General features: G+C 37.0%; 2 protein-coding genes across 3 annotated transcripts; both read left to right on the top strand.

Moving 5' to 3' along the window:
* Positions 1-441: 441 nt before the first annotated feature.
* On the top strand, positions 442-10,113 carry LOC107854569 (EEF1A lysine methyltransferase 1). Its single transcript, XM_016699580.2, has 4 exons — positions 442-1,208; positions 8,256-8,414; positions 9,241-9,322; positions 9,695-10,113. The coding sequence occupies exons 1-4, from the start codon at positions 876-878 to the stop codon at positions 9,841-9,843; spliced, it is 723 nt and encodes a 240-aa protein (XP_016555066.2). The 5' UTR covers positions 442-875; the 3' UTR covers positions 9,844-10,113.
* A 1,119-nt stretch (positions 10,114-11,232) lies between these two features.
* On the top strand, positions 11,233-24,442 carry LOC107854558 (rhomboid-like protein 15). 2 transcript variants are annotated; one of them, XM_047397362.1, is made up of 13 exons: positions 11,233-11,465; positions 13,587-13,752; positions 14,887-15,190; positions 15,449-15,481; positions 15,574-15,665; positions 15,819-15,892; positions 20,876-20,970; positions 21,051-21,123; positions 22,179-22,348; positions 22,796-22,847; positions 22,926-22,982; positions 23,143-23,214; positions 24,054-24,442. In XM_047397362.1, the coding sequence occupies exons 1-13, from the start codon at positions 11,442-11,444 to the stop codon at positions 24,096-24,098; spliced, it is 1,257 nt and encodes a 418-aa protein (XP_047253318.1). In that variant the 5' UTR covers positions 11,233-11,441; the 3' UTR covers positions 24,099-24,442. The 2 variants fall into 2 exon arrangements, with proteins under 2 accessions (XP_047253318.1, XP_016555056.2); XM_016699570.2 differs by lacking the exon at positions 24,054-24,442 and adding an exon at positions 23,295-23,604.
* The last annotated feature ends 609 nt before the right edge of the window (positions 24,443-25,051 follow it).

The following is a 25,051-nucleotide window of genomic DNA, read 5'->3' as shown; positions in this document are numbered from 1 at the left end:
GGTACATTCTTTGTAAAATTACACCTCTATAATATCATACTCAAATATTGTGTTGTGTAAGAAACATATTATGTACACAATATCAAACTAGTTATGGTAATCATTAATGTCATGCACACGGTAAATTTCAAGCATGAATATCTAATTTAAAGGAAAAATTATATTTTAAATGGTGCACATCATTTATCTCATAAATGCATTAAAAAAAACTACTACTACTATTTGTCTGTCTTTTTCATAGTCACGCTCTTTCTATTTATATACAATTATTTATAACAACTCAATGAGATTCGAGCGTCAAATGTCAGTATACGTATATAACATCTCTCAAACATTGCTACTATAGACAGGTTTCACTGTATATGTTATCAAATGTTATAGAAGTAAAATTATCAGAGAAACGAAAAAAAAAATAAAAGTATTAAGGAGTTAAGGCTTTATCGAAAACAATCATTCTATTAGTGATGGAGCCAAACTTCTGCATTAAGGAGGTCTAAAAGTATATATACCACCTAACCGAGGGGTTCAACATCTTCTATAAATATACATAAAAACTAATCTTAACCAATATATAAATAGAGTAATTTTTCGTCGAAAGAAATTCTGATGAAACCTCATGAGGCTAAGCTAGCTCCGCCCCTGCATTCTATTTCTACTCAACAAAGGTAGATCTACTTACGGAAATATATTGCGTATGCTGTTGTTGTTTGGGTCTTAATTGAAGTTATTACTCTCAATCAAAACTCAAAGAGGATTTAACTGTATACATTTCATACTTCGAGGGGTTATATGTACTTTCCATTTCGTTCACAAAATTCATTTTCAAAAAACTGAAAAATTCTCCTTTAGCCCGCGAATTTCCTAGGGTTAGCAAAATGGAGACAGCAAAACACACCGTCCAGTACGACGCCGTTTTACCAGCCGCCGCCACTGCCAACGACGATGATACTCCGACTCTAAGCTCACACACTCTTGAAGCACTGAAAGAGTTTCTCGCCGAGCAAAGCCGAGCACAAACGGAAGCTCCGTCAGCTACGGCGGCGGAGGATGACGTGGCGCCGGTATCGGAAGATTGGCGGCTAAGCCAGTTTTGGTATAACCGTGAAACAGCTGAAACTGTAGCTAATGAAGTACTTAATCTGTGCCGGTTGATTGATTCGCCGGCGGTTGCTTGTATTGCTTGCCCTACGCTTTATGCTTACCTCAAGGTAAGGTATTTTAAGCTTTGATTATTTTTATTATGCTGTTTGAATGTATTTTTAGCTGGATAGTTGTTAACTTATTGTTTCAGTGTATCGTACTGTATTGTTCTTATAAAAAAAAGTTTGAATAGGTTGTGTATTTTTTGTCGCACATCATCAATTTGAAGGATAAATCTACAAGAAAAGTAGTATATGTATGTTAACATTTAACACACTGTTTGGATAGCTGTTACATATTGTTCCGTAATGTGTCATTGTTAAATTGTATCGTACTGTATTGTTTTAACTAAAAAATAAGTTTGGATTGGACATCATAGGTTGTATTTGTTGTTACATAATGTTACATGTCAACAATTTGAAGGAATTTACAAGAAAAAGTAGGATGTGGGGTAGAGCTACTATTAAAAGGGATGATAAAGGATAAAATGTCTTGCTTATAGTAACTTCCACGGTATGTTATCACTCTATTTGGATGGTTGTTACGTATTGTTTGGAGATGGAATTCTTCTGGATCATGCAACTGGTGAAACCGCTGTCATACAGAATAGAGCTTGACTTATGCAGGTGAGTTACGCTTTCCTTTATGTTGGGAGTTGGTGTGTCATTTGGTACCAATTTCCTTATTTCCTGCACTATGCTTTATGCGGTCGAGGGAAGGATAAGATAATTAAGCTTTTTCTTTTTTTTGCTTATTCACTTTTCCATGATTAGAACCTGGAGATTATAAACACTATATTCCTAAGTAGCATGAATTCTTTACTTCTGATGCCGCATTCATATCGGAGATTCTCTATAAAAAAAGGCACTACTTTTGGCAGCTAAAATAAGTCGCTGAACTTATTAACAGGGAATGTTATGGCGCTTTGACACCAAAAAGCATACGATAATCCTATATTATATTCTGGACGTATGATATTTAGGTCGGTGCCAAAATTTGCCTTCTTGTTTCATCTTTAATTGCTCTTTGTTGACCTAATTTTTCTTTGTTTTAATCGCCATACACATAAAAAGCCAGGAGCAACTGCAGGTAATATCAGTGGTTGGTAACTTAAAATTAACATAAATTTGCACGACATTTCTTTAATCAACTTCTAATGAAACTTGTGAAACACACACCTCAATAATGGTATCCGTGTGAATTGAACAAACCTAAAAGTACAACCAGCTTTCACACTAAATACATCAGACAACAATTTTCCTACTTCCTACTTATCAGCTATATGGACAACAATTTTTCTATTCATTAGTTATGCAGCTAAATAACCCTAAATATAAAAATGAGATTGTTATACAAATTCATCCGTATAAGCTATATTTCTTGGACTCTTTGAAAATGTTTGCGGGTGTATGTCGGATTCTCCAAAAGTAGTGCTTTTTTTTTTATAGAGAATCCGATACGAATGCGGCAGCTGAAGTAAAGAATTCATGCTACTTAGGAATATAGTATTTATAATCTCCAGGTTCTAGTCATGGCAAAGTGAATAAGCAAAAAAAAGAAAAAGCTTAATTATCTTATCCTTCCCTCGACCACATAAAGCATAGTGCAGGAAATGAGGAAATTGGTACCAAATAACACACCAACTCCCAACATAAAGGATAGCGTAGGTCAAACTCTATTCAGTATGACAGCGGTTTCACCAGTTGCATGATCCAGAAGAATTCCATCTCCAATTTTGGCAGCTGTTTATAGGCAAAGAAAGGAAATCTTGTAAGAATAGAACAGAAGCCATATCCTTTTGCGCTGATAGTATGGTGGAGAAATTAAGTGCTTACCTGGATGTATATCAACTTGAAAAACCTGTATTAAAGTGAGTTTTATGTTACAATGAAGTAACATAAAGCAATAGGTCAAGTGGTATTGAAAATGACAATGATTACTATCACCAAGTAGAGGATATAAGATTAGCTCACTAACTCGACTTTGTAACGCCAATGCTAAGACTTTGCGCCCTTGATTCCATAATGCATGTGCAACTTGATGTGTTTGTAAAGAATGACTAAAATGATTAGTTTCAATATCAGGATCTTGAAAATTGATGTCTAATATTAGAAAAGAAAATTCTTCAGTAGACTAAGAACCATGATTCTCCTGTCTTGTGTCCCTTTCTTTAGAAAGCAACTAAAGGTGGTGACAATAGTCAGAATCATCGATATGAAGCATACTTTAAAAAAGTAATTTGCCTTACTAAGAATTGATGACAACAAATTAAAACCAATAGCAAACTTATAATGAGGTTCTTTTATAAGTTCATTGGATTTAATATTTTAACTAATAGCATTTTGTGAAAAGAAGTTGATGCGAGGGTAAGTAAATATTCAACAAAATGAAAAAAAACAACATACCCAGTATATTCCCACCAAGTGGGGTTTGGGGGGGTTAAGTGTACGTAGTCCATACCACTACCTCAAATGTGAGATAGAGAGGTTGTTTCTGATAGATCCCGGCTCAAAATAAAACAATGCAAGATAAGGAGTAGGAATAGTAAAAGAACAGGATACAATAGAAATTAGCATATTCAATAATACCATAAACAAGATACTCCAAGTAGCACACCAAAAGATAAAATATCCTAAACTCATACTAACCTTCTACCCTAATCCGCCTCCTCTACAACTTTCTATCTAGGGTCTTGTCCTCGGTAAGCTGGAGCTGCTTCATGTCATGTCTAATCACCTCCCTCCAATATTTCGGTCTACCTCTACCTCGCTTCAAACCATCCCTAGCCAATCTCTCACGCCTCCGCACTGGGGCATCCATACTCCTCCTCATCATATGACCGAACCATCTTAACCTTGCTTCCCTCATCTTGGCCTCCACCAAAGCCATTCCCAACTTATCTCGAATAACCTCATTTCTAATCCTATTTTTCCTAGTACACCCACACATCCACCTAAGCATTCTCATTTCCGCCACCTTCATATTCAGGATGTGGGCCTTCTTAACAGGCCAACACTCCGCCCCATACAACAAAGACGGTCTGACCACCACTCTGTAGAACTTGCCTTTAAGTTTAGGAGGTACCTTTTTGTCACATAAGATTCCAGAGGCGAGCCTCCATTTCATCCACCTTACCCCAATCCGATGTGTGACATCTTCGTCAATCTCTCGATTCTCCTGAATCATAGACCCTAAATACTTGAAACTACCTCTCTTACTGATAGAATGAGTATCAAGCTTAACAACCACATTAGACTCATGCGACACCTTGCTGAACTTACATTCCAAGTATTCTGTCTTGGACCTACTCAACCTAAACCCTTTAGACTCAAGCGTTTGCCTCCAAACCTCCAATTCAACAAAATGAAGACATAAAAATGAGGTTCCATGGAAGAATAAAACAAAAACATTAACACTAATCAGCAAAATAGTATAAAAGAACAACACCTTAAGGTACAAAAGAGCAGAACAGTATGACAAACAGGAAGGATTTCTATCTTTGCATGCCTGTCAAGGAGGAGGGACAAAAGGTACTCTCATTTTAGTTCTTGTCAAAAAGTACAAAGATAGAATATGTTTGAGATTTTCATGGAATCCCAATTGCGCCTGTGAATCAAGTCGAATTGAACATTACTTACGCCAATTAGTGTAGGACTAAGGTGCGATAGCAATAGTTTCTATGTTTTCTCATTAATTTATTTTTAAACCTCAGTTTAACCAAATGGAGTTACTAACAACTCAATAAATTAAAGTAATCCTTACCATGTCCACCACGGTTTGAGCGGAGAGGAACTCAAAGACCCCATCACTTGCAACTACAACGAAAGGATGATAAGTTGTAAGATGGACTGTTGACACCTCTTGGACAACAACTACATCAATGGTTTCAGCTGTACCATCTCCAACACTCTGCGTAAAAGCAGTCCCTGGATACTTTCCATTTTGTACCCAGAACCTAGGTGGATCACCTCCTCCTGTTTCCTCATTTCCCCATGACTGAATATTAGGATCCTTCAGACTTTCCACTTGATCAACACTAAGAACTCTTGCCCCACAACTTTTTACTGTTTCATATTCATGTTTTCTAAACGGTGCCTGATAAGAAGACAAATCTTTAGCAACAACTCTATTTTCTTCTTTAACAGCCAACACAGCTCTTGAATCACAGGTTCAAAAAGGATATGCAGACCTTACCCCTATCTTAGAGATAGAGAGTAATTTTTAGTTATTATTAAATTTTGAAATCATTACATGAATAAGTAATACTCTTGGAGGTAGAGAGATCATGCAAGTTACTAATACAACGTTCACACATTTTCTCATGGTATAAGTAAAAATATTTTGAATATTCCAACAAAAAAATAAGAACTTGCAAAAGATGAGAACTTCTATTCTATCAGATGAAAGTCTTAACAACAAATATGATCTAGTTCCACCTCCGACTTCACCCCCAACCCAAAAAAACACAAGCATAGAGAGTGAAACTGTGAAAGCCCAGAAATGACCTAAAATTGGATCTTGGTTCATTTGAGATTGTTCCTTTCAATCGTGCAAAATCGAAAAATAGGATCAAATCATCCCTTCATCTTTGTAGACAGTCAATCAAGTATTTAATAAGAAAATACATTTAGATGCAGGCTCAAAAGCTCATAGGTACAACAACACTATAAAATCGACAGAAATCTAACTCAACGGAGAACATGAGAAACCATCAAAAGTTCTGGTTCACCTCCCCACTCATGGCAATTCCTTATTTGTGCGACATGTGTTAAAATCACCTTTGATGAACTTGGAAGGATATCAAACTATCAATTGGATGTTTACCATCCTATAACTCCCGTAAACAATTAATTTCTCAAAAGGTCCACACCTAACAAAAATTTCACTAATAAAAACTCATCAAAAATAACAAAAAGAAACAATAAATTCAACATAAAATATTCTCAAATTATCAGTAAAATCAGATTACTACCTTGTAAAGCTGGTTATAACTAAAATTTCACTAATCAAAATTCATTAAAAACAACCAAAAAAAACTAATAAATTCAACAAAAATATTCACAAATTACCAATAAAAACTCCAGCTGAATCTTTTTATCATAGTGTTTTATGACACAGGATTTTCATCAAAACATCTTACATGCATTATGAACATATCAGGAAGTTACTTGCAAGTAATAGCATTGCAAAGGAATATACAGCGGTAACAGATTGAAACTCACCTACAATGAAGAAGATGATGAAAGAAAGCAACGAAGAATTTAAAACTGATTTGCACATCCAATGAAGAAAATCCCAAAACTGAAAACTTCAAAAGTAAAATGGAAGCTTTGTGATTCATCCTGAAGTCGTGTTCTAATGACACGTGCAACAGCTATCACTATGGCTTAACACATATTACATAAAATGAATGGAAATGACGAAACTGTCCTTTGGTGTAAGTAGGGAGGACAACCAAGAGGTGCTTGCTTCAAATTGTTGAAGGATAAACCTACCAGAGAAGTAGGATATGATCTAGAGCTACCATAAAAAGGTAGGATAAATGTTAATATAGGATTATTAAATAATAAGTAAAGGCAAAATGAGAAAAAAGGAACAAGATAACAACGCGATATAGCCCCATTAGCTATTACACAAAATGGGACTTTTCGTCATTATCTGACGATTGATTTAACGTTGTGATACAATGGAATTTAAGTTATAATCAAAATAAACATGGTATTTTAACTAAAAGTACTATACAATACAGCAGGTAACAACCATCCAAACTAATTTATGCTCAATTGCTTGAGTGAAGGGAACTGTGAGAATTTAATTGGATTTCTGTCTGATGGGAGGTAAAAGTAAGCTGGATTTTCAATATGAGAAAAAGTGTTCACACAGAATAAACTTGACGATTATATAGCATCAGATGAGGAAGAGAGTATCAATATTTGTATTATCAGAGCTAGTTCATTATCCTTGTTTGCTGATTTCTTGTTCAGGAGAGATTCATGCTAGCGGAGCTGTCATGCTGTCTATAAATGTCCTATGTTGTGTCTTTTATTCTCTTGATGTGGTCTGTGCATTTGTTTTGAGTTTAGCCAGTTGGAAAAGCAGTTGCTTTGGTTTTAAACCCAAATACAGTTGTTACATTATTTCATCACCTCAGGGAGGTAGCATGCAAAAGCAATAACCTCACGAGAAAAAGAGATTCTTTTCAAAATCTTATGTTGAATTATTTTATGTATGTTCTTCTATATTCTCTTGGGGTTCTATTTGTATCTCTATTTAATCTTCATATATCAACAACAACATACCCAGTGTATTCCCATAAAGTGGGGTCTGGGGAGGGTAAAGTGTACGCAGTTCATACCACTACCTCAGATGAAGAGGCTGTTTCCGATAGACCCTCGGTTGATCTTCATATGTGTGTGAATTTTTGAGGTAGTAATATGGACTGTGTATACGTTACCCTCTCCAGGCCCCACTTTGTGGGAATACACTAGGTATGTTGTTGTTAATGTGTGTGGAAATTATTCGCAAGTTTATTGTTGATTATATAAGAAATTTATAACTTGTGTCATATTCTTACAAACATGTTATTGCACTACTAAAAGTACTTGTGAAGCAACGTTTTTCTTACATTTGTCTTTTGTGCGTGATAGTCTTGTGGTATTCCTTCTTTTCTTCCATTTTCCTCTCGTCTATTGGAAACAACCTCTATACTTCTTCGGAGGTAGCGGTATGGACTGCGTACATCTTAACCCCCCAGACCCCACTTTGTGGGAATACACTGGGTCTGTTGTTGTTGTTGTTGTTCTTCCATTATCCTCTCCTCCAGGACTACTTGTAGTAACTTATGTTTTATTCTGATAAAGTATTCTTAGTAACTTAAACTTGGAAACTTAGCAAGACTTAAAGCATAGCACAATTCATCACTTTTCTTTAGTGTAGCTTGTGTCTCCAATTTCATGTTCTTCTTTTTTAAGTTACTCAGTAGGTTCAAAGCCCATTGCCAGGTTGTCGCTTTAGTTTAGAACTTGAGTTTACTCATTTGTTATCTGATCTATAGTTATTCATGGTGAACTATATTTTCCAACTTCTAATGCTTTGTTTTATGCATGCGATCTCAGAAAATTGACCCTAATGTACCGGCACAAATTCTCGAGTATGACAAACGATTTGAACAGTATGGAAGTGAGTTCACATTCTATGACTACAACCTACCAGAGGATCTTCCTTCTTCAATGAAACACTCGTATCCAATAATTGTTGCAGATCCTCCTTACCTGGTGAGAGCTGATATATGCTGTATAGTGAAGTGGTTCTATGATTGTTAGAGAGTATACCTTTTACTATATTTCATTTTTACTTGTAACACCTCTGAAGTTCCCTATATACTCGAGAGATATCTAGAAATAAATTGTCCTCTTATATTCAGAATTTTGCCTATAGTCGAAGATCATTCATTGCTTAATTATGGGCTTCTCATCTTTGGATGGGATGATATGTGAAAAAAGTGCATAGTTTGCATGAACATTTATCCCAAATGTTGACTGTTTCATAGTCTGACATGCAAGTTTTTAAGTGAATCTTATTCTTGCCCTTCTTTTTTCTCTCGAAATTCGATCATCATTTGAAATTTCAGATGTTACTCTCTCTTCTATCATAAAGTATATACCTATTACATGCTTTTTTTCAATTTCTGGGTCTCTATTAATGAGAAAATTCTATATTGCCTTGATTGTTCATTTTCTGATTTGTTATTCTTCAGTGCAATAGGGGTATCTTAATATTTTGTTGGAAAATGTTCATAAACATTTGTTATAAAAGATAAATGCTCATAAACATTATTTTTATCTTTATGAGACTTTCTTTTGTTTCCTTTATCTGCATTTCAAAGGTCAGCATGGGTTACCTCTAAGCCTCAAGGTCTCTCTCTCATATGCGAGGATTCAGCTTAAAAAGAAATACCTTTTTCCTTTTATGTTTCAGAGTCGGGAATGCTATGAAAGTGAATCAATCACGTTGTCATTAATTATTGTCTGCAACGTTGGCATTTATGCAATAAGATATTCAAATATCTTCTCTTTTCTGTTCTTTCTTTTGGATTTTCAGAGTCAGGAATGCTTAGAGAAAGTTGCTCAAACAATTTCTTTTCTCACAAGACCAGGACAAACCTACTTGCTTTTACTCACAGGTACATACTGAATTTATGCAGTGGTTTATGACCCAGTCTTCCGGCGTTCATCATGTTAACGGTTCATTGAATCTACTTATGTTTTCTCAAGGATCATTAAATATTGAATACAGCTATCTCTGCCTGTCTTCATTCTTCATGGTTATCATGAAGCTGCTTACTAATTTCATTAGTAGCAAATGTTATGTTTGATAGAAAAGTTGAAACTGTGAAATGAGTTAGCAACAAGGTGTATCGACTTTCTGCTGCCTCCTCAAGCAAAAAGAGGACCAAAAAATTTAGAACAGTGATAATTCGAAAAGAACCATAGTATATATGCCTTTAATGCTATTTCACTTCTCTTTCTTCCCTTTTTTTTGGTTGGGCATGCAGGTGAAGTGCAAAGGGATAGAGCTTCAAAGCTCTTGGGTTTGCGCCCATGCGCTTTTAGGCCAGAACATTCCAGCAAACTAGGCAATGAATTTCGACTATATACAAACTATGACCCAGGGACAAAGCTAGGTGGCTGGGAGCAGGTGTAACAAATGCTTCTCCGATTGGAAATCTTCTCCAAAGAATCTGTTGTTTTCCATTCGATTATAATAGAAGTGTTTCTTGAACATACTTCAAAGTTACACATCCTTCGATGAAATATTATCACTAGATCTTCTTCAGTTACCTTAACATACCTAAAAGAGCAAAATTATTATTAGGATGATTATGTAGTTGTATGTATTCTGGTTTTCGCTTTGAAGAAGGTGCTGGAAAACTTGTCTGTACAACTTATCAAATTTTGTCAGTTTTTACCTCTAGTCTGCCTTCTATATAGTTTGTTCCTGTTTTAAAAATCCTTCATAAGTCGCGACAAGCGAATGCTTCCATTTCCACGCTTGTTTTTTTCCTTTCCTTTTTCCTCATCGTCGTACAAATTACTCATGTATTTGCAGTTGGCATGCTCAATTTGTTGCACAGTTTTGTTACATTCAGGTTGGTTTGTTGTTCCATGATTGTGAAGGGCTTTGAAGAAGTTGATTCATCTTATTTAAATGATATTGGTATATTCACTCGACCAGTGAGAATCTAATACATTGTACTGAATTCTACTTGTCATTTGGCACATTGATGAGGATAATAATCTCGGAATAGAATTTGAGATTAATTTTATTCCATGTTTGTTTCCGAATAACCGTTGCACTTAAATGGTGGAATTAGCTATCCATGTAGAACTTGGGATAGCTAATCCCATAGGATATCAAAGGATGTCCCACCTTTGTACCAAACGACCCCTGTAATAACTATTTCTTGTTGAATCATATTCTAACAGCTTAAAATATTTATTCTTTTCATCCTTACGTTTGTTCAAGTCAAATTGTAATTTTTGCTGAAAGAAAATTGGAGGGGAAAGGCGAAAATGTTTCTAAATGTTGAGTGAGCCTAAGAACAACATAAGCAATATTCACAATCATGTAACACCTTTGACAATTTAACATCAAAGGTAGAATGAAATGGTACTAACCCGTTAAAAGCGTGATAATTGAGAAACACCTATAAAATTTTTAACCATGATATTCAAGAGATTGGTAATGAGTATTAAGTTCAATATTTTGGCTTCCTCCCAATAATCTAGTAATCAAAAATTTCACAATTTAATTGATTTATTTTACAAAAATAATTTATTTTTTATGTTTTATTATCATAAAATATTTTTTAAGGATAACATTTTGATAATAAGGTAGACGAGTTTCCTTATTTTTTGGCAAAATTCATATCACCACTAATTATGATTAATTATCATCATATATATTAGTCTTTAACATCCACAAAATTTCACCAATATCAATTTCTGAGAGGTATTTAATAAAAAAAAAAAAAATTCTTCAACAAAACACGACGAGACTTTTTAAGAAAATATTTTTTAAAACTAAATTATTTCTCGAAACTGTTAAAAATGGAAAAATCCTAGCTATTGGCGGGTAACGGGTTGATATAAACGGATCGGGTCGGACATGTTATCGACGACCCGAACCGAAACCAGGAGTTACATACATATAAGTTGAGTGTTGAGTTCTACACAGTACTTGAAAAAACAAAAAGTTCAAAATTGGAAATCTCGAAAGAAGGAACAAAAATCGCAGTGAAAATGCGACCAAATATTGTTTCTGAGGTACTTTTTTCTCATAATTAACATACTTAGATCTACAAAATTGTTCGTATTTGTATGTATCGAAATGCAAATGTAGCAAATTCTAGGGTTCTAATTAATGTAGTGTGAAAATGCTTGAATTTTGAATTCTAAATGTATGATAGTGCATGGAGAATTAGAGTAAATTGAGGTTATTTTTTTTTGGTTTAATACATAATTAGTCAGTTAAACTTGCCAGAATATATGTTACCTTCTCAAAAAAAAAAATAAATAGCCAGAATATTTCATGTAGACACTTGAAAAGATCTGTTTCAATTGAACACGTCAAACTCCTAAGAGTTCCAATTAAACACTTTTAGTTCAAATTTTACAAAAAATTTTCTGCATATGCTCTTATTTGTGTATTAGGTAATTAACTTAACTGGTTGATTTTTGACTTCTGATTCTATGATCGTGTCATTTATGAAGAAATCGAGTAAATTGAGGTTATTTTTTAGGCTTAATATATTGTGGGTCTGTTAAACGTGTCAGTATATATATATATTTTTTTGTCAGTACAAACTTGTCAGTATATTTCATTTAGATACTCGAGCTAAGATCTATTTCAATTGAACACCTGAACTCCTAATAAAGTGTTCCAATTAGACACTTTTAGTTCAAATTTTACAATTTTTTTGACTTCTGAATCTATGATCATGTTATTTATGGAGGAAATATAGTAAATTGAGGTTAGTTTTTAGGCTTAATACATAATCAGCTCCTTAAATTTACCAGAATATTCCATTTAGACAATCGAGCTAAGATCTGTTTCAATTGAATGCCTCAACTATTAATAAAGTGTTCCAATTAGACATTTTGGTTCATATTTTAGAAATTCTTTTTGTGTGTGTCCTGATTTGTTTATTTGGTAGTTAAGTTAACCTCATAAAATACATCATTTCCACCAATTATACACATTTTCCTTAATAAAGCATAAAACTCCAGACGTTTTCTACTAGAGGTTGATGCTTATAATTAAAGGAGATGATATATTTTATGTGTTTAACTTAACTATCTAATAGACGAATGAAAACACGTGCAAAAGTTTTTTCAGAATTTGAATTCGAAGTGTCTATTGGAAAGTTATTTTTTTTAGCGTCAAGTGAAAATTATATGGGATTTTCATGATGAGAAAGTTAGTTTTCATTTTTTGTCATGTCATTTATTGTCGAACTACTTTTGGGAAATGGGGTAACTGCAATAGTTGTTGCTCGGACTCTTCAATAGTGTCGAGGGGTACTTGTCGGATCCTCCAAAACTAGTGCCCTTTTGATGGATCTGACACCAGTGCTGCAACATTTTTGGAGAGTCAGAGCAAAATAGACTGCAACACATGCCACGTAGTATGATGGTGGCAAAGCCACAAAGTTTGGTTAAGATGCCACCCAAAGTTCTGTTATGATGGTGGCAAAGCTGCAAAGTACCTCTCCTTTTATTGCATAAAGCTTTTGAACTTACACCTCAGCCAGTACAATCGATTTCAAATGTTGTTACAAAAGTTCTCCTGAAAGTTTTATTCAATAACTATGTTTTGTTCTTATCTTCTTGTGGTGATATAAGTGATTATGTCACAGCAAGACTGTTAGAACAATGAGCTTTATATATCTCTTCTGGAGGATGGTTATTCTCTTGTACTTGGGTAACATTTATTCCTTTAAGTGATTCATTATATTAATAGATTCGCCAGTGAATTTTTTTCCGTTCAATATGTTCTTTTTATTGAGTATGATATGTTTATCTTTTCCTTTGTTCGAAAACTTTCTGTTAGCTCTTTATTTTTAGGTGTCATTCTGTAGCAAAAAAGTGATGTTAAGATCTAGGATTAGTAGAGTTATCAGAGACACCATTTTACTTTTATAGTTTTCCGATAAGAAGCAATAGGGAGATTATCTTTCTTAGTTTTAGCCATTTGAAGGGTCTTTCTATCGCTGAAGGGACGAAAAAAGAGACCACCTACTCTTCATATTCATACATCAAACAAATTAAAATGGCTCATACTTCATAGTACTGCATAATGTCTAGCTTGGACATTGAAATCAAGACAAGAATCAGGGGGAAAAGTAGCTTTTATGTTGATTCTCACTTGTTACAATTTGTTTGTAGGCGGGATTGCAGACAAGGATGGGACAGTGGTGGGAAGGAATTCCTGTCCTTACATCTGCAGTGGTGGTTGTTTGTGGGATAATTTACTTGGTTTGCCTTTTGGTTGGGTATGACTCGTTTGCTGAAGTCTGCTTCTGGCCATCTGCTGTAATTTCTCGATTTCAAGGTACAGGTTCACTTATAGTGCTGTTTTTCTTTTCCTAATAAAACAAGGTGTGTGTGTATGTACATTGTGCTCATACATGAAAATGTGCCTGTTTTAGAAGAAATCCTGGCTGCACTCAAATTACTGTATTGTTATCTGAAAGATAAATTTGATGGAGAATCTTATCAACTGAATTGGAGGATAATTATACATTGGTATTGCTTAGTAATCATTGATGAATTTTTTTAAAAAAATTATTTTCTTTTTTCGTGTGTGTGTGTTTGGTGGGAGGGGGGTGGGGGGTGGGGGGGATTGCAATGGGCCCGGGGTTGGTTATTGAATAAGAATTACTTTCTGCCTATCAATTGATCAGTTTATTTAGCTGTTAACTTCCTTTAAAAGACGTTTGGCACCTTACTTACTCTTCATGTAATTTTACTCATCTCTTCTTATTTGGCACGCGCTTACTTAAATTTCAGAGGGACATCGTTAAACCTTTGCAGCATACTTTTGAGAGGTTAAGGGGCAGACACTGATTGAGGAGTTAGATAGTATTTAAGGCTAGTTTTGCACCTAGTTTTAACTTGCGTCCTTATAGGATACCTAAGTTGTAAATTTGGTCGGTGTCATATATGTTATTTTTGTGACTATGGGAAGGTAAAGACCTAGTATATTTTCCCAGGAAGAGCATAAAACAAAACTGGCAATTAAGTATTTAGAATAGATATAGCAGAGAGGATTGGAACATATCTAGTTATGCTCGCCATTAAAGTTAAATAGGAGTTGAAGTTTGTTTGAACATCTAACTATTAGGTCTCCTCAGCTGTGTTTGAGAGCAATGCTGTTAAAACATGATTTTAAAAATAATGTAGCAGTCTAGGCACAAATTAAATGAAGCAAGCCTCGCATCATAACCCCATCTGATCAATTGTTCAAATATAGTTGTTCTTTACAAACTTAACCATTGTAATAACTCTCATATTTTTCATCCATTATTGATGAATCATGTAATTCAACTTTGATTTGCTGCTCTGTAGTGTATGAAAATCTTTTGTGGAGCTATAATTTTGATATCCTTTCGTTCCTTTCATATTTAGCATGACTTTGCATCCTATTTGTGTTGACATTGATTTTATTTTTGTGTTTCGGTTGCAGTTTACAGGATCTTCACCTCAATTCTTTTTCATGGTTCTCTACTGCATGTTCTGTTTAATATGTTAGCTTTGGTACCTTTGGGTTCTGAGCTGGAGAGGATTATGGGATCTGTGCGCCTGTTATATATAATTGTTCTTTTGGCCATTAGCAATGCCTTACTCCATCTTCTTATAGCATTGATCGTTGCCCATAATCCCTTTCATCCTTATCCATACTTTATGGATGAGTGTGCTATAGGTTTCTCAGGGATTTTATTTTCAATGATTGTGATGGAGACAAGTCTAAGTGGCGCACAAACTAGAAGGTTTGTTGCTTTCCTGTTCAGATTTCCTCTTCTTAAATCATTAAATTATGACTTTTCCTCATTTCCTTCCCTTTGTACAATTTTGGAATTCCTTGTATAAACCAAAGATCTTGTATATGAACGTCATATATGAGCACAGATAGGTTCACAAAAATACTGTTTGACATCAGATGTGACTGGTCACGTTTGATAAATTATGAGTTGGTGGAATCATGGATTTTCTAATGAGAGTTTGCCTCTTTTTTTTTTTTTGTGCAGTGTGTTTGGACTTATCAATGTGCCTGCTAAATGGTAACTAATTTACTTTCTGATAATTGTACATTTGTTTTATGTTTTGTATTGTGTGCATCTTATGCTATAATGTTTTTATTAATTTTTACTAGGTATGCATTGATCTTACTGGTGGTGTTTCAGCTTGTTATGACTAATGTCTCCTTACTTGGACATCTTTGTGGTATTTTGTCTGGATTTGCATGTAAGACTTCCACCATGCTGGGCCCCCTTCAAGTTTTCTAAATTCTATTCCATGTCATTTGTGGTATCATGCACAGTCTTTATATCTTAATTTGTGGTCAACCTATCTTATTATTTTTTTCATTTTCTGCTTCCTCTTTCTTGATGGTACCAGATACATATGGATTGTTCAATGTTTTAATACCTGGGACTTCTTTCTTCTCGGCTATTGAATCTTCCACTTGGCTAGTAAGTTCTCCTAAGGAATAATAGTAAGATATTCAATATTTCTTTTTTTTTTGGGACCAGTTGTGTGCTCAACTTTGAGGTATAAAGTGATGTGAGCATAACCCTTCTGATTGACCTGGCTTGCTTGTTTGCTTCTTTTCGTTGATTTTGACTTCTCACCTTGGTTTGTTGCATCTTGTAGACAATTAATTCTTAAAGAGGACAAAGAATAATTAATCCTATGATCAAGCCATTTGCATCATAAATGGTCACAAACAGAGACACCACTAATCGCATTACAGAGAGAGGACTAATGTTTAATCCAAAATGGTCTTTTGGTATTAACCAAGAGAAAGGATGAAGTTTTTGCATCTTAGTTGGCACAAGAAACCATCACCTCTCTTTTGTGCTGCTGCCTCGGGTAGTTTGTCCTAGGATACGACAATGCCATTAAGTAGATTCTGCTTCTTTTCAAGTCCTTCTGCTGATGCTATATGTTCTCTACTCTGAAATCCCAAAACGAGTATTTAAATAGGCCATATTGTTTCTGTTTCATTCTTTTCTCAATTGGTAAATGTAAAATCTTACTGGAATAGAACTCAAGAGATTGTACAAGAACCCAATAAGTTGATTTGAGGAGACCCGAAAAGGTACCAAACTCCTCTAGAAATACATTTTATAGCTGTAGAAAAGAATTAAAAATTTAAGGCTTTCGCATGGGCCCATTTAACAAGAAAGTGAATGGTATATATCTCTGTTCCCTTTTAATTGTCAAACCATTTAATTTCCTTTGGGTTATATGCATTTCTCTCGACCAGTTCAGGTGAGGGGAGGATTCAGGGAAGGGAGCCCTTTCAGTTCTTATCCAAGTGTATATCTATAACACCTTTTGCTTGTAGTGTGTCCCCGCGGCATGACGGAGTGATCTTTCCCTTTTATGAAAGCCGGTAGGGAGTTCGGAAAGTCGGAAGTAGGTTGTAAAACCAGCTTTCAAAGGCATAAAGTACTTGTTGTATGAGGACTTTCAAACTTGAACAAGAGAGAAATTGTTTTGTTCATTTGTATTGTTATATTGAAAGTTCAGATCATCATATAGTACATTTTTAGTGGTTGACCATGCTTTCTAAGGCACATCAAAACCCTTGTCCACCTTCAATTTCATTTGTTTGGTTTGTGTTAGAATATGAGTAGGAATAGGAATAACATATAGATTCCTACTTGGAAAAGGGTTGTAATGTAGTGTCCTATTTGGAAAAGGATTGGAATGTAGTGTCCATAAATAGGGCCTCAATGTAATAATGTTGATACAACAATTCAATAATATTTTTCTCTTATACTTCTTCTCTTCACATGGTATCAGAGCTTCCACGATCTTGGTAAAATATCAAAGAGTTTCCGCTGCCGGCGGGCGGCTATAATTCATATATGCCGCCCGTCTGGCCAATGATTATGTTACCAAAAGTTGGGTCATCGACTATTCGGTGACTACTTTTTCATATCTATTTTTCGTAGCACCGTGCTTCTTTTCGTTGACTTTTCTCATATCTGATTTGCTTAGCACCGTGCGTCTTTCCGGACTACTTTCTCATATCTGAGTTGCATAGCACTGTGCATCTTTCTGGTATCTCCTTAGATTTAATTTACGTAGTTCCGTACGTCTTTTCGGTGACTCCTTAGATCTAATTTATGTGGGGTCGTGCCATCATTTCGACCCTACCCATATAATTTCTCTTTTTCAGTAGGATCGTGCCATTATTCCAACCCTACCATATAATTTCTCTTTTTCAGTAGGGTCGTGCCATCATTCCGACCCTACCCATATAATTTCTCTTTTCCAGTAGGATCGTAGGATCGTGCCATTATTTCAACCCTACCATATAATTTCTCTTTTTCAGTAGGGTCGTGCCATCATTCCGACCCTACCCATATAATTTCTCTTTTCCAGTAGGATCGTGCCATCATTCTGATCCTACCCATATTTTCTATTTTCCAATAGGGTCGTGCCATCAATTTGACTCTACCTATATAATTTCTCTTTTTTGTATGGTTGTGCTATCATTCCAAACCCCTACCCATATAATTTTTTCCTAGGTTGTGATCACTTTTCAGCCATCAAATCTAATAATCCGGTGCGTGGGCATGTTTCGACCAGTTTTTCAGTGACTTTCTTGTTCAAGATCTACTCATCTCTTGATTTCGAGATGACCCATATATTTTATACCAGTTTCCAGCAATTTTTCAGCGACAAATCGACTTCCCGACGATGTTTACTACTTTTCGGATTACTTTTTCAGTTTATTATTTTTCAATTGAGTTCTCCCAGAAAGTTTTCTTGCAGATATCTTCACCAAGTCCCTCATCGATCCTCGTATTAATTACATCCATAATATGTGGGACAGGGCGGCAGCGTGCATCAGGGAAAATGCAAGGGAGGTGTTGGGTGTTTCTAGGGGCCGGGCCGGACATCATCGGGGGGATTGGTGGTGGAATGAAGAGGTGGGGAAGAAAGTGGAGACCAAGAAAGAGTCGTATGCTAAGTTGGTGGAAAGTAAGGACGAAGAAGAGAAGCGGGTAAACAGGAAAGAGTACAAGCTAGCAAGGAAGGAGGCGAAGTCAGCGGTCACGGCAGCTAAGACGGCTGCTTTTGAGAGCTTGTATGCAGGGTTACAGGGGAAAGGAGGGGAGAAAAAGTTGTTCCGACTCGCTAAGGCTAGGGAGAGGAAGGGTCGTGACCTCGATCAGGTGCGGTGCATTAAGGGGGAGGACGGTAGAGTGTTGGTGGAGGACGGCCACATAAAGAAGAGATGGCAGTCGTACTTTCATAGGCTCTTGAATGACGAGGGGGACAGAGCTATTGTGTTAGGGGAACTGGAGCACTCAGGGGAGTGTCGGGATTTTAGCTATTGTAGACGTTTTAAGGTAGACGAGGTTAGACAGGCAGTCCGCAGGATGCGAAGGGGTAGGGCGACGGGGCCGGATGAGATACCGGTGGAGTTTTGGAAGTTCGTTGGAGAGGCTGGTGTAAGGTGGTTGACTGCATTGTTCAATGAAATTTTCAGGACAGCAAAGATGCCCGAGGCGTGGAGGTGGAGTACCATGATCCCCCTCTATAAGAATAAGGGGGACATTCAGTGTTGCAATAACTATAGGGGGATTAAGTTACTGAGTCACTCTATGAAGATCTGGGAGAGAGTGGTCGAGGTGAGGCTGAGACGGATAGTGTCTATCTCGGAAAACCAGTTCGGATTTATGCCCGGCCGCTCGACGACGGAGGCAATTCACCTGGTACGGCGGTTGGTGGAGCAATATAGGGAAAGGAAGAAGGATTTGCACATGGTGTTCATCGACCTAGAAAAGGCGTACGACAAAGTCCCCAGGGAGGTGCTTTGGAGATGCTTGGAGGTGAGTGGAGTACCGCAGGCATATAGCAGAGTAATTAAGGATATGTATGAGGGAGCGAAAACCCAGGTGAGGACGGCGGGAGGAGACTCAGAGCATTTCACTGTCCTGACAGGATTGCATCAGGGATCTACTCTTAGTCCCTTTTTGTTTGCGCTAGTAATGGATGTGTTAACGCGGCGTATCCAAGGGGAGGTGCCGTGGTGTATGCTTTTTGCAGACGATGTAGTCCTGATAGATGAGACGCGAGGGGGTGTGAACGACAAATTAGAGCTGTGGAGGCAAACTCTGGAGTCTAAAGGGTTCAGGGTGAGCAGAACCAAGACAGAGTATGTGGAATGTAAGTTTAATGACGTAAGGCGAGAGAATGAGGTAGTGGTGAGGCTAGAAGCGCAGGAGGTAAAGAAAAGGGATAAGTTCAAGTACCTCGGGTCCGTGATACAGAGTAACGGTGAGATTGACGAGGATGTCTCGCACCGTATCGGGGCGGGATGGATGAAGTGGAAACTTGCATCGGGGGTGCTGTGTGATAAGAAGGTGCCGCCCAAGCTTAAAGGTAAATTCTATAGGGTGGTAGTCCGTCCGGCCTTGCTGTATGGAGCGGAGTGTTGGCCAGTTAAGAACTCCCACACCCAAAGAATGAAGGTGGCAGAAATGCGGATGTTGCGCTGGATGTGTGGACTGACCCGAAGGGATAGAGCTCGGAATGAGACTATCCGGGAGAAGGTTGGGGTGACTTCAGTGGAGTGTAAGATGCGGGAAGCACGATTGAGATGGTTCGGACACGTGAAGAGGAGGGGCATGGATGCCCCGGTCCGTAGGTGTGAGAGGCTAGCGTTGGATGGTTTTAGACGGGGTAGGGGTAGACCGAAGAAGTACTGGGGTGAGGTGATTAGGCGGGACATGGAACAGTTACAGCTTACCGAGGACATGACCCTAGATAGGAAGGTCTGGAAGACGCGAATTACGGCAGAGGATTAGGGCCTGTTCGGGTCGCTAATGTAGGGAGGTAATTGGTGGGGGTGTATTCCTGGTATGATTCCGTATTCAATGTTCTGTTCCGTGTTCCGTGTTCTATGTTTGTTACGAATCTGTGTGCTTTCCTCTGCTTTATATTCCTGCATTCCTGCTTTACTCTGTTTTATATTCCTTATGGCTGCAGTATCTATGTTATGTCATCTGCTTCTGTGCTGTACTATGTGTTTGTTTGATATCTCGTAACTTGAGCCGGGGGTCTTTCGGAAACAGCCTTTCTACTTCATCAGAGGTAGAGGTATGGACTGCGTACATCTTACCCCCCCCAGACCCCACAAAGTGGGAATACACTGGGTTTGTTGTTGTTGTTATATGCCTTCTATGCACCAACTTGAGGGGAGTGTTAGAATATGAGTAGGAATAGGAATAACATATAGATTCCTACTTGGAAAAGGATTGTAATGTAGTGTCCTATTAGGAAAAGGATTGGAATGTAGTGTCTATAAATAGGGCCTCAATGTAATAATGTTGATACAACAATTCAATAATATTTTTTTCTTATATTTCTTCACAGTTTCAATTACATAGTGAAATTTGCAAAATACTTATATATTTCTATCTTCTGGGCAGTCAACTTGTGTGAGGAGACCAAAATTTATTATGTGCACTGGTGGTAATGGTGCAGGATACCTACCCACGCATTCAAATCAAAATGTCACCTCCAGGTGGATCCTGTTCTTAGCGTAGTAGAATCTTACTGATTAATCTGAGCATGTGCAATGATAGTGATTTTTCTTTGTTACAGAAGCGGAGTGCTTTCTGGAAATATTTGGGAGAACTTTTCTTCATGGATGCCACAGAGAGAGAGCTCTGCTCAGGTATAGCAGATTATCCAGACTGACTTATCTAAATACACTAGAAGATAAACATATGGATGTTGGATTGATCTGCCCTTTCTACTCTCTAGAACTATAGCACCTGCATGAAACTATGTTTTGAAATTTTTGCGGAAGAAATATATGAGTTGCAGTGAGAGATATGGTAGATAAAAAAGGGCAGCCCGGTGCACTAAAGCTACCGCTATGCGCGGTGTCCGGGGAAGGGCCCTTCCCCATCACAAGGGTGTATCGTACGCAGTTTTACCTTGCATTTCTGCCAGAGGCTGTTTCCAAGGCTTGAACCCGTGACCTCCTGGTCACATGACAGCAATTTTACCAGTTACTCCAAGGCTCCCCTTCAGATATGGTAGATAAACGATAGAAAATAATTAAAAAAAATGACAGAAAGGAACTCTATTTTTGTTTGATTTTAATGCTGGTGATGAGAAGCTTAATGGATAAGAATAATCTGTCTTGTTATCCATGCGACTATTGACGTTCGTACTCTATATTATAACCCTGTAACCTATGAGAATGATTGCACAACCTGCTCAAGTTTCATGTTATCACATTTAAAGGTAATCACTGCAGTGATTGAAATGAACAAAGGTCACGTCGGAGTGTAGTGAGGGATCAAAGCCCACCTAATTGCACAACCCGCTCACTTTTCATGTTATCGCATTTAAAGGTGATCACCCAGAGTGGTGATTGAAATAAACTAAGTTGCGGTCTGAGTGTAGCTCAGGCAGTATGAAGCCCCTCATCCTTTACCATGTGGTGAGGGATTGAATCCCACCTATGTAATATGCCTCCTATGGATTGTGAACGAGGGGGAATTAATGCCATGTTCTAGGTTATGTATTGATAAGTCTCCCACAGTTGTGTTGATTAACCCTTCTCTTGCAGAATTCTGAACTACAAAACTGCTAAACAATTTCGCTACTTAGCTCTATTATCTGGGTGCCCTTATATGTAAATATTAAACAAGAACAAATGTCTTGAATTATAATGAAGTAATTCAAGTCTATCGAGTTATTAACTTGTTCAAAATGCAGCCGGTGACTGATGATAGCAGGTTTCCTGGAAGAGGAAGAACTCTGAGTTCCCAGACCACCACTGGAAATCATGATTCGACTTTACAGGCTAGACTCCTGGATGGTAGCAGCAGCCCTGAGCGTATTTCACCTACCGCTACAATAGGTGGAGACCAGAGCTTAGCTGGAAGGTGCTAGAAACAGACCGCTGTTACATGCTATTTAATAATCATATCGATTTTGTAGTCGTATAAATCATTGATCGGTGCACTAAAATAGATCTTCTTTTAATTACTTCTCACGTGCTTCTGCCCTACATATACTGCGCTCGAACGGAATGATTAGCTGTTTAAATTGGTCGACCCAGTAAACAAGTTTTAAGTTATAGCTATACAGATAGGAAGAGCTGGATTTTCTTCAATGTGTTCATGAAACTACAATTTTTTCTACACTGTACAGTTTCTTCTGGATTTTCTGATTTCTATCTTCTAAGTAGAGCCTCCAATTACCATAATTGTAAGGCATTCTTATTGTGGGTCGAGCTTGATAACTCGAACTTTAATGTTGAAACCTAAGAGCTTGGCATCTGTGATTTGCTCTAAACACAGTTATATTTTGATTCTGTGTTGACAACTCAGACTATCAGCAGCAGATACCACTGACACACCTACGAGACCACTAGGACAGCAGGTATATGACCTGGACTTCGGACACTTGTAAAGAGTTTATGTTTACCATCATTGATGCTAAAATTATCTTTGAATATAGGGCTCCATTCCCTCAGATGAAGAGATTCAGAAACTTGTTGCAATGGGTTTTGAGAAGGTACATTTATCTTCAGATTCACTCAAATGGTGTTTTAGTTCAAATACCTCATTTCTTTATAATCCGGGGGAACGACGTACTTATCACAACTTTCTAATTTGCCTTACAAATTAACTTCTTCTGGCTTCTGTGCGCGCTAAAATAGTCTTGATTTTCTCAGACCCAAGCAGAAGTTGCACTGGCAGCAGCTGAAGGAGACTTGAATGTTGCTGTGGAAATTCTGAGCCAACAGGTACTTCTTTTCGGGTGTTACTATCCCAGTCGTAAATGGGCTAATTAATCTTAACGATTCTTTCAAACGCTCATATGCAGGGCTAATGTAAAATGCAATCATTGGATAAACATTTGACTCAAAACACAAAGGTTATGCAAAAACTAGTGATCTGATTACTCGAGCCCTGGGCTTTTAACTGGTTGTATATATTTGACAGCAATTTACACAATTTTTAGAGAGAAAGAAAGCCTTTATGTGTTACTCCTGACTCACATAAAACAAAGTTTTATTGTATAACTACCTTTGTGATCTTAGATGCTGCAATATCAACGAATCAAAGATTAATTGTATAACTACCTTTGTGATCTTAGATGCTGCAATTTCAATGAATTATTTTATGGTTTCTTATCCCTCTTATCAATATGGGAATGAGTTTTTTGCTCTTCTTTTAATTGCGATCCTGTGCAATTATCTTTCATTTCCTCTTTGAGTTATAGGTACTCTATTCCTCCTCAAAAGTTGTTGGTCTAAACAGGAGTTTTGACCCTGCTAGTTGTACATTACAAGAGAAATGTTATCTTGTCAGGAAGAATTATGTGCTTTAATGTTGGTCACTGACACTGAGTTGTACTAGTAAACTCGAACCACTGCTAAATAAGTTAAGGTTCAGGCGGAAATAAACGCGCGTTGTGTATGATTGATCCTACATTGCGAGTGAATCTTGATAGTGAACCAAGTTTGCTATTGAGTAGAGAGACAAGTGCATTATTCACCGAGTTTCGTAGTTTGGTTCCACGCAGAGAAAGTTACACGAGTGTGAATCTTGATAGTGATCCAAGCTTGCTCTTTAATTGCAGGTTAGACAGGTAGATGCATTATTCGAGTTTCAAAACTATAAGTAAATGATATATTGGTGGAATCTTTTGCATACTAAGGGCATGGTGTAATGGTCAATGAAGTGTGTTGAGCATCATGAGGTGTCAGATTTAAATTTTAGCTGAGACAAGTCATCGGTGATTTCATCTCATCTTTTCTAGCCTCAGTAGCAGAGTTACCCAATACTTATTGCTGGTGGGAGGTGGCGAGTATTTCATAAAAGTAGTTGAGATGCACATAAGCTAGTCCACATGCCACGGTTATTATAAAAGAAGTATTGGTATCTTCTTTTCCTACCTACTCAATTTACAATGTGTATATATATAATAACAAAATGTTCAACCTAGCAAGCTTGAATTTTTTTTTTTTTTTGAATCATATGAAGTGACATGCCACGTCGGTTGGCGCAAGTATTTTATTGCTCTTGGGTAAGGGGTCAATTTGAGGCCTGATAAACAATCGGACCACATGACGACGTAAATGGGCTTTAAGCAATCTCCTGGCTGGCTAAGCCCAGAAAAGTCGCCGGGCCCATAACCGTAGAGATACGGGCTGGAAATGAGTGATGCATTATGGGGTTTGGAGTCCAAATTCCATAAATGGGACTGGGCTGAGACGAGGTGGAGGCCTTGTGGCTTTAATATGCTTAAAAGTAACTATGTTTTTTCTCCAAAATATGCTAAAACACAGATATATTAAGTATTTTTCCTATCTATATAATAAACTTGTGTTTTAACATAATTGCAGAGAAAAACAGAATTATAAGAATTTGAACTTCGAATAGGGGATCTTTTAGAAATTAACGTCATTTCAGTGGCTACAATGACAAACTTAATGTTGTAGGTAACGATTAGTGACCGTATGTAAAACCAACCTTATGTATTATAAAATGAGTATTAGAAACAATGTATAGAGAGAAAAGTTTGGCTAAATGGGATACAGACGCCAAATCATGTTTAGAAAGGCTTTTACTCAAAAT

The sequence above is a fragment of the Capsicum annuum genome, chromosome 10, assembly GCF_002878395.1.
Source record: "Capsicum annuum cultivar UCD-10X-F1 chromosome 10, UCD10Xv1.1, whole genome shotgun sequence".
NCBI classification, from domain to species: domain Eukaryota; kingdom Viridiplantae; phylum Streptophyta; class Magnoliopsida; order Solanales; family Solanaceae; genus Capsicum; species Capsicum annuum.
Note: the sequence above shows the minus strand (reverse complement) of the source record. Positions and strands in the feature narration are given on the sequence as shown.

What these genes read in the sequence shown, in the direction of transcription:
- LOC107854558 (XM_047397362.1), top strand. Translation starts at nt 11,442, where the DNA reads ATGCGACCAAATATTGTTTCTGAG. An exon ending in TGTAATTTCTCGATTTCAAG is followed by an intron (nt 13,753 to 14,886) that starts GTACAGGTTCAC and finishes TTTCGGTTGCAG; the next exon opens with TTTACAGGATCTTCACCTCA. An exon ending in AGTGGCGCACAAACTAGAAG is followed by an intron (nt 15,191 to 15,448) that starts GTTTGTTGCTTT and finishes TTTTTTGTGCAG; the next exon opens with TGTGTTTGGACTTATCAATG.
- LOC107854569 (XM_016699580.2), top strand. Translation starts at nt 876, where the DNA reads ATGGAGACAGCAAAACACACCGTCCAGTACGACGCCGTTTTACCAGCC. An exon ending in CGCTTTATGCTTACCTCAAG is followed by an intron (nt 1,209 to 8,255) that starts GTAAGGTATTTT and finishes ATGCGATCTCAG; the next exon opens with AAAATTGACCCTAATGTACC. An exon ending in TTGCAGATCCTCCTTACCTG is followed by an intron (nt 8,415 to 9,240) that starts GTGAGAGCTGAT and finishes TTGGATTTTCAG; the next exon opens with AGTCAGGAATGCTTAGAGAA.